The sequence below is a fragment of the Apis cerana genome, linkage group LG2 (genome assembly GCF_029169275.1).
Source record: "Apis cerana isolate GH-2021 linkage group LG2, AcerK_1.0, whole genome shotgun sequence".
In the NCBI taxonomy this organism is placed as follows: Eukaryota; Metazoa; Arthropoda; class Insecta; order Hymenoptera; family Apidae; genus Apis; species Apis cerana.
The window spans coordinates 4,886,961-4,900,078 of NC_083853.1; the positions used below are offsets into that span (position 1 = coordinate 4,886,961).

The following is a 13,118-nucleotide window of genomic DNA, read 5'->3' on the forward strand; positions in this document are numbered from 1 at the left end:
TACATTGTTTCCCCGACTATTTTATCGTTGCATTCGAATCGAGTTTCGGTGGTGTAACAGATTAATAGGAATTAAAGAAAGCAATATATCGTTCTCTCTCAGCATTGTTGCTGTCCACCTTTGTATTTATCAAATTGCATTGCAAACAGTTTCGAGTCTTTCTTAAGAAAATCGAAACGGAATGTATCCTTCGAATCCTTGGATAAAAGAAAGTTCGGATATAATAGTAAAATTGGAACGTGTCATAAGTGGCCGAACAAAACTGTAAATAATAATTCCGACGAGGAACCGGGGATAAATATCTCGAGGAAATATCGGTAACTCCACTTCTATGCGCGTATGTATCAACCGCTCATCCTTCAAACACCGCGATCGGCGAATGGCCGCGAATCGAGGCAACTTTGGCGAAATAATGCGCATATATTTTGCGTTCCCCAAATCCAATCGTTTTTACGACCGTTTCACCGTATTGCACCGTACTTTTTGAAGTCGGAAACGCAGAGCCGCCATTATCATCTCCTCCATCGTTGACCGTCCCGATCCAATGCCGATTTTATGCGGTGGTTATTCAATTCCCGCCGCTCTCTCTCTCTTTCTCTCGCGCGCAATCTCGGTCGAATAGAGATAGGGGATCGAGCATTCGGGGAACAGATAGATAGTTTCGAGAACGGATAATATGGAAAGGTTCTCATTGTCTCGATATCAGATCTCTCTCGAAACGACGAGTAAAATCGTTTTCCTCGGGATCGGGTCGTACAGCTTCGTGCATTTAATACGGTTAAGTAGGTAGATGCGGTCTATACGGGGCTGCTCACCCCCCTTATTATTCGTTCTCCAGGTATTATCTAATTTCGATGAATTATTAAAGGAGTTTGATAACAAACGTCGCGAGTTCTCTCGGCCACGAGCATACATCTCTCTGCCCCTCGGAGAATCTATTCTCAAGTTTGCTTATCTTTCCCTCCTTGCCCCCTCCCTCCCTCCTTTTATCCAATTCCCTTCTTCTCCTCTTAGCCGTATTATTCGTCGCCATTCCCCGTTCCCTTTCGCTATTTCACGCGCATAACGTTTTCTTCGAGCAGCTATCGTTTGCCCGCCCTCTTTATGGAATTATCTCGTCGCCTAGGGGCTGCCATCTGTCTCGATATGGGGAGCGCACCCCCCTAATTAGAGGTACACGCGACAGTTGTAAGCGCGCTAAATCTAATATCTAATGGGGGATTCGAAGGGGGCGAAAAAAAAAAAAGTATTTCCATGTGTCTCGCGTACACAATCGCGCATGGGATAGTTCTACGATTCGTGGATAATCGTTTCGCGTGGTTCGTATATATTCACGTCGCTTTTTACGACGAATTTCCGGGGTTAGTTTAGGGACGAGGGTTGTTTAACGATTTCGCTATTGCGGCTTTTTTCTGGGTTGCTTCGTTTAGGTCAGGTTTCTTTAGTGTTGCACTAGGATGTAGTTCCAATTTTCTGAAACGTTTTCTTCGTTAAATTTAGATTTCTTTTGCACGGTAATAACTTGACGATTTAGAGAAATAGCTTATGTTATATTGACTTCGTTCGAATTTCTAATTTATAAAATTTGCGAAGCTTCATTTGATTTACTGCGAGGAATTGTATCTCGTGCAATTTTAGTAATAATGTTTAATAATGTATCGGTAGTTTCAACATTATTTCAACAATGTAAATTATTTTTTAAAACGTCGTTAATTTGGAATAATCGAGATGAAAACCAAAGTAGTCATTACATCTATTCAAATTCCAATTTCTACGTAAATTTTCGTCCAAGAAGATTTTCGCAGATAAAATATTTTCCAAGGAAATAGATAAAATTGAGAGTAATTCTAGAAATCTTCGCGGAAGATTTTCACGAAATCCGTATACCATTTATTATGCATGGTGTACAATAATACCGCGTATCCCTCGTCGACTTTACATTTCGATACTTCGGATTAACGAAAAAAAAAAGAAGAAAAACTAAAGAAAAAGAAAAAAAAATTCGTCGAACGAAGACGTGTAACAACGCGCGCTTGGCCTCCGGTGAAGGAAGAAAAATCGTAAAAATTCAGAGACGCGGCACGGGATTATCCTATTTTTCCCCATCGTGCACGTATGTGTTCCTGAATATTCATCTGCTCTCATCCGATTATCGCAAAATATCTCCGTTTCCACTCGTTTTCACCTCATGTTAGAAGATGAACGGTCGAACAAAAGAGGGTAAAAATTCGCGGCTGAATAACGCGATGCTTTTCTCCCCCTCCTCGTTTGCGCTAATTGCAACGCGAATAATGGAGCTGCAAGATGACCAAGAAGTGCGTTTAACCGATCATATATGGATTTTCTTTTTTTTTTTTTCTCCTTCCATTGTTGAACAAGCATATGATTACCTAACGAAAGGCTCGTTTAGATTTTATTGGAGATGCTTTAACGAGGGATAGGATACGATAAGATTCTATTATTTTATAAATGTGCTCCTCTTGTTTTATACCGATATAAATCACGAAAGAACGTGAAAATTCAACATGCTATTCTATGCGCAGAACAGATTTAAAGCATAGTCGATCGAACAAAATTTTATTTTAATTTATCGTTGATACACGATATTCATTTTTCGAGTTCGCACGTGTGTGTACAATGCAACCCTCTTATAAAGGGTGTGGAATAACAAGGAAGGAAGGAACGCGCACAGAGGGGATGGGTCTCGCGACGGATGTCCTCGAGGGATTCTCGCTTCATGCATTTTATATTTTCTTGGACTTTGATTCGTAGACGGACCGCGTGGCCCACGGGAGTAATCCTTAATCTTTGATCGGGAATTATCTTTGATCATGGCTTTGGTCATCGCGCGCTCTTCTTCCTCCCCTCTCCATTTTATTCCGCGTCTCCCTTGGGTCTCGAACGACCGTTTCGAGCCACCCCCTGTGCTCTCGAGGGCCGTTGATGGGAAAGGTTCGAGCACAGGGACAGGCAGACAATGGAGACGAGCTTCTGGGTGGTGGAACTCTTAATCTTGTTTCTTGTAAAGTCCTGGAGAGTGATATTTCTTAATGCGAATAATTTTTGGATGGATAATTTTAATTTTAGCATTTGTTATTTGATATTATCGAGAAAATATAAAAATTTTCTTTAATTTAGTTCCTTTTCGTGACATAATCGTAATTAGTATATTTTGTACGGTGCATATTTCAAGATTATTCATCTCTTATTTTCTTCCGAAAATCTACAAATCTTTAAAATACTTGTCACAATTTCGCAACGCACTTCAAACTTGGAAATAGAAGATCCCAACATCAGTCAGAATCGATAAAATTTCATATTTTCGAGCTCGTCTCACTCCGTGAATAAACTCATCCCCGTTTCATCCACTTAAACGCTTGAAACTTTGAAAACCGCAATCGCGAATATCCGTGGGAATCGAAAAGTCGAAGCGAGAAAGTCGAACGAACGGTCTTTGCAAATCGTGGAAAACGCGAATCGTTCGTCTTCTGGCGTCGAAATGATTTTCCATTACCATTCGTAGGAACTCGACGTTTTGGCCCCCGTATCTGTTTCCCATTCGAGTTTCCTCGATTCCGTGGCCGTAAACATGAGCGGATCTCGGCGCGGAAACACGAGCAACCCTTTATTTCGGAACCGAAATAACGCTTTCGCCCCCATCGCCCAAGTCGTTCCACTTCTGTCTTCGACTTATCGTACCGTGGATCTCCAACTCGTCGTCGTCCAACTATTTTTAATCCGTTGGCGAAAAATTCGCAAGCGTAGCGAAGTAGAGGGACACTCATCGAAAAATGGAATGCGCATTGCATGGATTTTTCCAATCTGTGGATGAAAATTATCTTTCGTAATATGCTTTTTTCGCTCAGATTATTTCTACGCGATTTTCAAAATTCCCTCACGATGAAAAATTATTCGAAGGAAACGAATAATCGATAAAAATTGACTGTCTTCTTGTCGCATTGATCCCGGCGTTTTGTATCGTGAATGTGTACGAATATACGACGAATATATTATCCCCATATATTTTTTTTTACATCTAATAAAATCAGATATTCTTCAAAAATCTTCTTGACGAAATATTTGCCTATCTTAAATTCTTCATAAATTCTTCATAATTCTACCTGTTATTACATTGTCAAATCCAATAAATCAAAAGATGACGTAATTAAGGATCATCTTAGCAAAAGGAGATCTCTTAAAAAAAGAAAAAAAGGTTAGGGAATGCTGTCCACATGGTAAAAAGAAAAGAGAGGAGCGTGTATACTTCGAAAGGAGGAATCCTCACGCGGGTGATCTCAACTCGGCTTACCAAGTTGGCGAAATACTCGAAGGCTCTCTCATCCTCTCGTTTCCTCCCCTCTCTTCCCCTTTACTTTCACCACCAGTCTTCCACCTTTGCGCCTCTGTTGACCACCACCAGTTTCCTCTTTCTTTTATCCGTCTTTTTTTTTCTTTATCTTTCCTTCACTCTTGTGTGTGTATGTGTGCGTGTGTTTGTTTTTTTTTCATTGCCTCCTCCGCCACACCCCGATTGCGTACGTGTGACCAGAGGAAGCTTCCAGTTTCCCCTTCTTAGGGCAGCCTCCGACTTTGAAGTTTCTTCAATCTCTAGTCGCTGTTTCCACTCTCGTTCTTTGTTTTTCTTTCGCAGGTTTTTTTCCGGTTTACGTACGTACTTCTCTTTTCTTTTCTTTGTCTCTTTCTGGTTTGACTTGGAGGGCGGTGTAGATATTTGCAGAGAAGTTGATCCGAAGGGATTTTGAATGTTTGTGGGGGAAACCTCAGATTTGATCTGTTTTTATCAGGAGACATTTTTATGATATTTATTATTGATAAATCTTTTTTTATCGTTATGTTTTTTTTTTTAGTTGACGGAGTTTGTAGGGATTATTTTTTGAATTCATTATTTTTAGTCTATTTTTTTAAGTTATAATTTTTTTTAAAGAAATTTTTTCAATAAATATACGAACTCGAAATATATTTAATAATAATAAATAGTAATGAAGAGAATAATTCCAATTAGGTATTGTTTCTATACATATATATATTATAATTCGATAACTATTAATTTAATTTTTAAATTTAACACAAAGGAATAATAATTTTTCTCTTTCTTCGAAATTTTCCCCTCGATCGCGGATTAATTTATTTTTGATGACGGATTGTTCATCTGTGGTCAAAGTAAAATCTCAGTGATAACACTCGACAAATAATTAAACGGTGCGATCGCGGTCCAATAATAGCGCGGGAGATTGTATCGCGAAATTGCGAGGACGTAAAACACCATGATGGCGGCATTACAGTTTCTTTGTCCACAAAGTACATCCAATTTAAAATAAATTTCCGGATGCCTCGGTGAAGTCTGTTTCGTCCGACTTAACAAAACTGCTGAATATTTTCACAGGGGTAATCACCCGTAAAATTATAATTTCTCCAGTCCAACTTCTCCTCCTTTCCTTCTTTCCTGTTTTCGTACTCGTTTTTCCGCTATTCATCCCATATACATTTATCATCTGTTTGGATTATCTCAAGTAGCTAATGTATATATACGCTTTTAATATTATCGTTTTATATTATTAACAATATAATTTATCTTACTTTCTAGGATCTAAGATCAAATTTTGAAATTAGAATTTAAATTAAAATGGATGGTGAAAATCCAGATATTTAACGTTATCAAATCTCTTAGACGTTATACGATCATTGATGTTTTAATAATATTTTCTTACCATAATAACCTATCTCGTCGATTGCTCGAATCAAACAAATTTTATGCGCAATTTGTTCCATTCAAAAATCCCTTGATCTAATCTCTTTTCTCTTTTTCTAAAGACAAAGTCTAAGAAGATCCCCCGGTTACTTCCGCGACAAGACGAGACGAGACGAGATGAGACGATTCGACTCGACTCGAACCGAACAAAGAGGTCTGTGGGGAATTTTCGAATCCGTTCTTCGAGAGTCGTGGCAATTTATTGGCTCTGTAAAAGGACGTAAGTGTTCTCCGGTCGTCGTTCGCCTCCTCGAAAAGTTACGTTACAAACGAGAGGGGAGAACTCGTGTCTCCGCGTGCTCGAATATTATTTGCAGATTCTCTACCCCTTCGTGTTTGCGGTTCGAGAGTCCTTTGAATCGTATCCGCGCATTTAATGTCGTTACATTGAAATTTCATGAAGTCTCTTTGAGGATTTCGATTACACGGCCGATGTGCGTAGGCCGATCAATTAAAATATGTAGATGTCGCGCAAACATGGGCCACCGGTCTGTCGAGTTCCGTTTTATGAATCCACGAATTTCGAGAGCATCGAAGGGGAAACGTAAACGCGTTATTTGTGCTTCGTTGAAATTGGAATTTCTTAATAACCTATCTGGATTTCGTAGAAAAAACAGAAGAAGATATTTTGTTTCCAAAGTGCAAACGAAAATGTCTTCAAAATTTTAAATTTCTGCTTTTCTTCCACCTATCGAAGAGCTGGATATTTCTCGACAAAAGTGATCGCAGAAGGATTAATTTCTCGACGAATCGGAGAGCCTTCGACAATTTTCATTTATGAAAAGTTCAGTGGATGGTACAGCGTGTACCGCGAGGGATTAAATTACGCGAGGGATCCGAGGGGTTTGAGACAAAAAGTGGCAGTAACGACGGTTCAGAGGTGAAGTATAACGGTTGACAAACATTAGGAGGGCGAAATGAAATTTATCGGGACAAAGGGCACGCGGTTAAAGCAATTACAAGGACAGGGCGTGACGTTTATAATTCGCATCTCGAAAGCCGCTTACAAGAAAACCATTGATGCCGGTGGATTTATTAATTACACGCCATCTCCAGTCCTTCGCCTTTTGTCTTCAATCCTATCGTCGTCGTGGTAGTCTCGGTGGCGAGACACCACCAAGACGGCGAACCAACAACGCTTCTGCCAATCTGTAAAAGCCAAACAGCATAGGGAAGGGGAGGGAATATTATACCGGTTTCAAGGGTATAATTCTTATTACATTGTTAATGGGGCTTTTGGAGAAAAGGAAGTGGAAAAGCGGGGCTATTGATGATGGAAAGTGGTGAGGGAAAGGAGGTGGAAAGAGGTTTTCCTTTGAGGGTTGCTCGAAGCGATAATCGTTTTTAAAAGGGGCGAGAAAAGGTGAAAAAATTCATTAATCATTGCGTTGCGGTATCTTATTGAAATATTGCAAGCAAGGATTATAAAATTTGGCATTGTGTTATAAAATCTGAATGATACCGTGTTTTTAAATTCGTGGACGATAACGTCTTTAAATAAAGTATTTATTCTATGCGTTCATTTTCATCTCACTTCAATTTAAAAAAAAAGTCGTTTCAAAAATCAATGAAGTTAAGGAAAAGTAAAGAGAGAGTAGAGAAAACAGAGAGAAATAAATTTTTAATTTTTAATTATTTATAATTTAGTTATATAGAAAATTTTTAAATTTATATATTTCATCTTTGAACAAGAATCTTCGAGTTAAATATTTCGAAAATAATTGTGAAATAAAATAAATTTATATGAAAAGTATCTTATCCAAATATAAAAGTACTCAATTATATTTCGTATTCTAAAGGTTAAAACGAATTACAGGAAATAGTCACGGAATACCTTGGAGGCAGGTACGAGTTTTAAAAGGTACATAGCTGCAATCAGATATTCAAATCGTGTTTACTAAATCAAAGCTCTCGCTGGCTTCCTCCAATCTTCCGCGTTTCTCTCTCTCTCTCTACTTTCTTTTCACTTGGCTGTTTTTCTCTTTACTTTCCCTTATCTTCGTTCGTTTCGTTGCTCATCCTCTTTCTCTCTCGCCATCGAGTTAACCGATAAGTTCGCTTCTGTCTGCCCGTCTGATGCTGCTTGCTGCCGACTTAACAATTCGGTTAGAAAGTTAGAGGCCTTCGTTGCTTCTTTTTCCATCTTCTTCTTCTTCTTCTTCTTCCTCCTCCCTTTTCCCCGATCTTTTCGGCGACGGACAGTTCGATGGTCTTCTCCATCTCGAAAAAGGTTGCTCTCTCGTTACGAGGCGAGCGAGAAACGTTGAGACTTCGTGCCACGAGTGAAAATCAGGAGTAAAATCGACGATCCGTAGCCAAGATAGAGGGAGAGAACGAGCTACGTGTTGAATTTCAGTCATGGTTAGACGATCGACACAAGGTTTTGTTACGTCATGAATTTAGATAAAGTTTCGGTGAATTTTGATTTTCATCGAGTACTGGATGTCGTGATAATATTATATACGGAGAAAGAAGACAATGATTTGGATGAATATATTATTACAGGAACATAGCATAGTTGAACTGTTTCCCTTCATAATTTCCTCGATCCTGATGTATATTTTTTTTAAACCAGTTCAATTATTTATCTTAACGCTTTCGAAAAATTTAACGTGCATTATAAACGTTTTGGATAGATGAAGGAATTTTCACTGTTTTAGAAACCAACTCTATTCTAATTTAAAAAGCTTTCTAAACTCAATAAGTTAAAATAAATTGTACATAAGATTCGGTAAAGTATCTTTCATCACATATATATATCAATTTCGTTAAAAATAGGAAACAACTCCGATCCAATTTAACGACAGATTCCTAAACGATCGCCGTTAAGGGAAGTTTTCCCTCTCTTTCTCTCTCTCTCTCTCTCGTAAAACGGAGGCTTGGGGCGAGATAAACACGCTACATCGAGGGTGGTCTCGTACGTCATGGGTGGCGGTTTCAATGCGAAGGGACACATCCCTTCCAACTGTGTGTCTATACGTTCCGTGACGCGAATAACTGCAGTTTCCCTCGAGCGAAAGATTAATCAAAAGATAATTTTCCTTAATACCGAGGAACAAGTCTGGCGCCATATGTGAATTATTGTTTAATCCTGTCAATGGAAAAGAATACCATTCGACGATGCTTATTCTGGAATGAAAAAGAAAAAAAAAAAAGAAAAGAAAAAAGAAGGAATTTTGAAGGGAGGAAATGTTCCACAAGAATGTATTATGGCTGGGCGATCCGACCGACGTTTTACGACATGGATCGTAAAAAGAGGAAAGTTTTCATCGCTTGCAAATTGAAAGGGAAACGACTGAAGTGATTAAACGGCGGCAAGGATTAATTTTCTTTTTTTTTGTCCTTTTTTTCACTTGGAAAGAATTATGTCGTGAAAACTTGATGAACTTTGTGGACATTGGAATATTAGATTGTGTAGTAATTTGTGAAGCTAGATGTTGATGAAATTTTCGTAAATAGTTTCTTATACAAATTAGACGTGACGAGCACATACACGCAAACGAGATTATTTTTACATCGAATTCTCCAAGTCCGACACTTTACACGGATTCTCCTCCCTTTATGTCCATGCTGTCTTCATTTTTTTCTTCTTCTTCTCCCATTTCATCCCCGAGGAGAGTCAGGCTAACTTATAAATATGATAATACGCGAGAAGACCAAGCAGCAGTCACGAAATAACCCCTTTCGAGTTGCCCTCCTCCCTCCGAAGGAGGATTCACCCTTATCGAACGCCAAGCGTTATCCACTTTCTTCCCCGCGTTACGATATTGGAAATTCGAAAATGGGAATTAAAGTCCATCTCCTCTTCTTTCCTCGCAGTTTCGCACCACTCTCGAACCGCCCTACTTCTATTCGAATCGAGGAGTGTACGTAGAGGGATGCAAACACCGTTTGGAGTACACAGAGAGGGAAGAAGTGCGTGTACGTTTGTGGAGGGGGTATATTGGGGGTATATAAAACGATGACTCCTCGGTTATTTGCAAATCGAATTCGGCAACTTGGTTAAGTGGTAATCGAAATTCAACAGTTTTCCGGATTCTTGCTTTTCAAAGGATATTTCAGGCTCGTTCGTGTTCGATCCTTACTGTTATTTTTAGGGGATTTTAATGAGGGTTCCTGTTCGATAATCTAATACTTTTCAAGATAATTTTGAATGATATAAAATTAGTTTTATTTTACAACTGCAATGCAGCGATTCTTCTGATTGTGGTTCTCTTTGGACGAACGTTTGGATTTCGTCAAGATTAATTTTTAAATTTAAACGAGTATAATCAAGAGCTTGTACACGATGAAAGAGCTATAAAAGAAACGTTATCTTAAAATAATTAACCACTAATAAGTTTAGGCGCGAATTAAGATTGAGGATAACGAGAGTAATTTTACAAATTGTATCATCCGTATTTCAGGCTAATCAAATATACAAAGTTTTCTTTTAATTAAAAATATTTTTTTTTACTCGACTATAAATATTCAATGATCAGTAACGCGAGAGTAGGTTGCAAAGTATAGTATATATTATCGAGGATGATGCTTATTTATGCAGTCATATAGTTTTAAAAGCATTCTTTAAGGCGCATAATTAATGAGAACAAAGGCCGCGCTTGCTATGCAACCGTGAGACTAATTAGCCTGAGAGCATGTTAAACTCGCGTAAAGGCGTAACAGAAAAGCGTAACAGGTAACTAGAATTATTGTCGTCTGTGTGGTCGTGTGGTTAAGAATCTCTTAATTACACAACACACGATAAGCATTTTCCACGGTACACGCCATTCCAAATTACAAATTATATCGTGATATTATACTTTCCTCTCTGTAGAGTTTGTGCATAAAATCAATACAAATTTTAAATTTTAAATTTTAAATTTAATCGATCAAAGCAAATGCAAATGTCGCAGTTTCGTTAAATGTTATTTTAGTTTTAAATGGGAGAGGGAGGGAAAAAAATGTAATTTTTCAAGGAAAAAGATTTAGAACTTCGATATTTACGTTTATCACAGCACGAACATTGTAAAGGACTAATAATGCGTGTTATCAGAAATCTCGCAGCTAAACCTCAAAGTCTATTTCCTTAACTTTTAAAAAAGCTTCGAAGTAAATCCACCTTTTCCTTATCCTCTCGGGATTTGTTTCCTAACTAAATCAATTGAAGTTTTCCCTTTAACATTACAACACGAAGGAAAAGAATCACATTTCTTCCCTTGCCTCTTTTTTCACAGTACCTGATAGAAATACAAATGCGGTAAGATTCTTATTTGTAACTACGATATTACTATACGTAATTTCATTTCATTTGAAAAATTTATCGAGAATTTATCAAGAAGAGGCAAGGTAAAATGCACTTTTTTATGGAGGGGAAGATGGATCGAAATCTCAATGTTACCTAATAATTAGAATATCGTGAAGATTTTTACGTTTAGAAAAATGGCGGTCGTTGGAGCAAGCTTTCGGTCAAATTAAAATAAATATCGAGGGGGAAAATGCATTTTTACGAGAACAAAGGCTATAGCTGGAGCACGCGATCGATTCGATCATGCTTCCTCGAGACTCTGTGGTGGAATATAGCCGAAATGTGGATGGAGAGAAACCACGAACAAGGGTTTCCCTGACCGAAGCTAATCCTCTGTAGGTAAGCCAAATGTAGTCGGAAACAAGCCACGGACTTTGCATCATCGTTCTGTGTCCTAGTTCGAGGCAGGATATGCTGATCCTGTCGACACCGCGTGTTGCCGTTACAGTTCACTAGCGATGAATAACTGAACGTATTTTTGATAAAAAGAGGGGAAATATCATAGTCGATATTTTAACATTTCGAAATATTATGAAAAATTGGAACGAAATGTTGGGACGATTAATCGTTCAAATATTATACAAATATCTGTTTTAATCATTGAGTTATCTCTTTGAAACGTTTACAAAAACGAATCGTGTACGACTTTATTCTTTGTATCTTTGATATAAGTATTATGCACACTGTTCCCCCGAATGACAAACATTCGTACAAACGATATTTTTTTATTTATAATCTACTACAATGTAGCAGTTTCAAAACCTTATCGCTAAAACTCTCTCGAGGCATTATTATATAAATATAACTACTTTTAATTATCATGTCGCCCTTTTCAACAAGGAACATTTGCAAAAATATTTATTCATCCGTAAAATTTCAACACCCTTAAAACGAATTAAAATCCACTCGAGAATCTCATTTCAAAAATTATCTCAAACAAACGCTCAACTATATACTATATTTTCTTCTTTAAAGTGTCATCGAAATAACACAGATGAAAGGGGAAGCGAAAAAAAAAAAAATATCGAGCAAATCGATCGATTCGACCGGCAACAATTAAGAAAATTGCTCTTGGTCGCGTCAATATAGTTGAACGCTAATAATTCCCATTGATCATTGTTCGTTCGTTCGATGGGAGTTGTCATCGATGTAGCGACAAATACACCTATACCTGTACATATAGGAAGGATGGGTCGTGGCCAGAGTATAGAGATCTCGAGCGTGTTCCTAAGTATACACAGAGGGTTGTGGCGATCCTTTGAATGCGCCATCGACACGGTAAATACAAACAGCGGCTGGCCCATTAGAATAATTATCCAATGCTTGTCCAGGTGAACGAACGGCGACGACTTCTAATTAATCCGAGTACTTCACTATGGAAATTAATTCAACGGTATATCGGCCTCCTTTCGGTGCGACACCTTTATAAGCTGTACGGGATCCTGTAACCACGAGGATGCAGCTGCTCTCCTCGCATCGAATATTTACAAACGACGGCTGTGCTATAATAATGTAATTTCTCGTGTAGATTCAATGGATTTTTAATTTGCCAAGAAGAGATGTGAATTTCTTTTTTTTTCTTTGTGGGAGGATATATTAGGTTTAAAATTTGTAGAGTTATTCTTCGTTTTGTGACGATGGGATACGAGATGATACGAGATAAAAGAATTCTCTATGCGAATCGAATTATTCTTTTAACTTGTGACAATTAATCTTGAAAATATTGTATATTGAAATCGATATAGTTTTTATTAACAGGGAAAATTATATATATTTTTGTAAAAATTTATATTTATTTTATGATACACGTTCAAGAATATTATAGAATATTAAGAATATATCTTCGTATCGAAAAGTTTAATTATTATTGAAAACTTGTAATTTTGAAAATATACGGGTACTTAGATCGAAGAACCCGACTTTAATATATGTAAAATGGATCTCAAAGGGGTTATTTGTTACATGTAAAATGGCCAATAAATACGAGACATGCAAGGGTTAAAATTCGTTTTAGGGTACAATAATTTCGGATCGATTCTTGTATACTTTGTACGTATACCA

At 37.7% G+C, this 13,118-nt stretch overlaps 1 protein-coding gene across 13 annotated transcripts in view; it reads left to right on the forward strand.

The window, feature by feature from the left end:
* The window catches only part of LOC107997758 (lachesin), a 307,455-nt gene that overhangs the window by 4,243 nt on the left and 290,094 nt on the right, over positions 1 to 13,118 (forward strand). For 7 of the 13 annotated variants that reach the window (XR_009828952.1, XR_009828953.1, XM_062071866.1 and 4 more), the window contains exon 2: positions 7,587 to 7,631. The exons of the other annotated variants lie outside the window; for them this stretch is intronic. Coding sequence is in view for 5 of the 7 variants with exons in the window: in XM_062071866.1 (XP_061927850.1) it covers positions 7,587 to 7,631 (45 nt within the window). In the remaining 2 variants the exon portion in view is untranslated. The remainder of the gene's footprint in view (positions 1 to 7,586; positions 7,632 to 13,118) is intronic. 13 annotated transcript variants of the gene reach the window in all.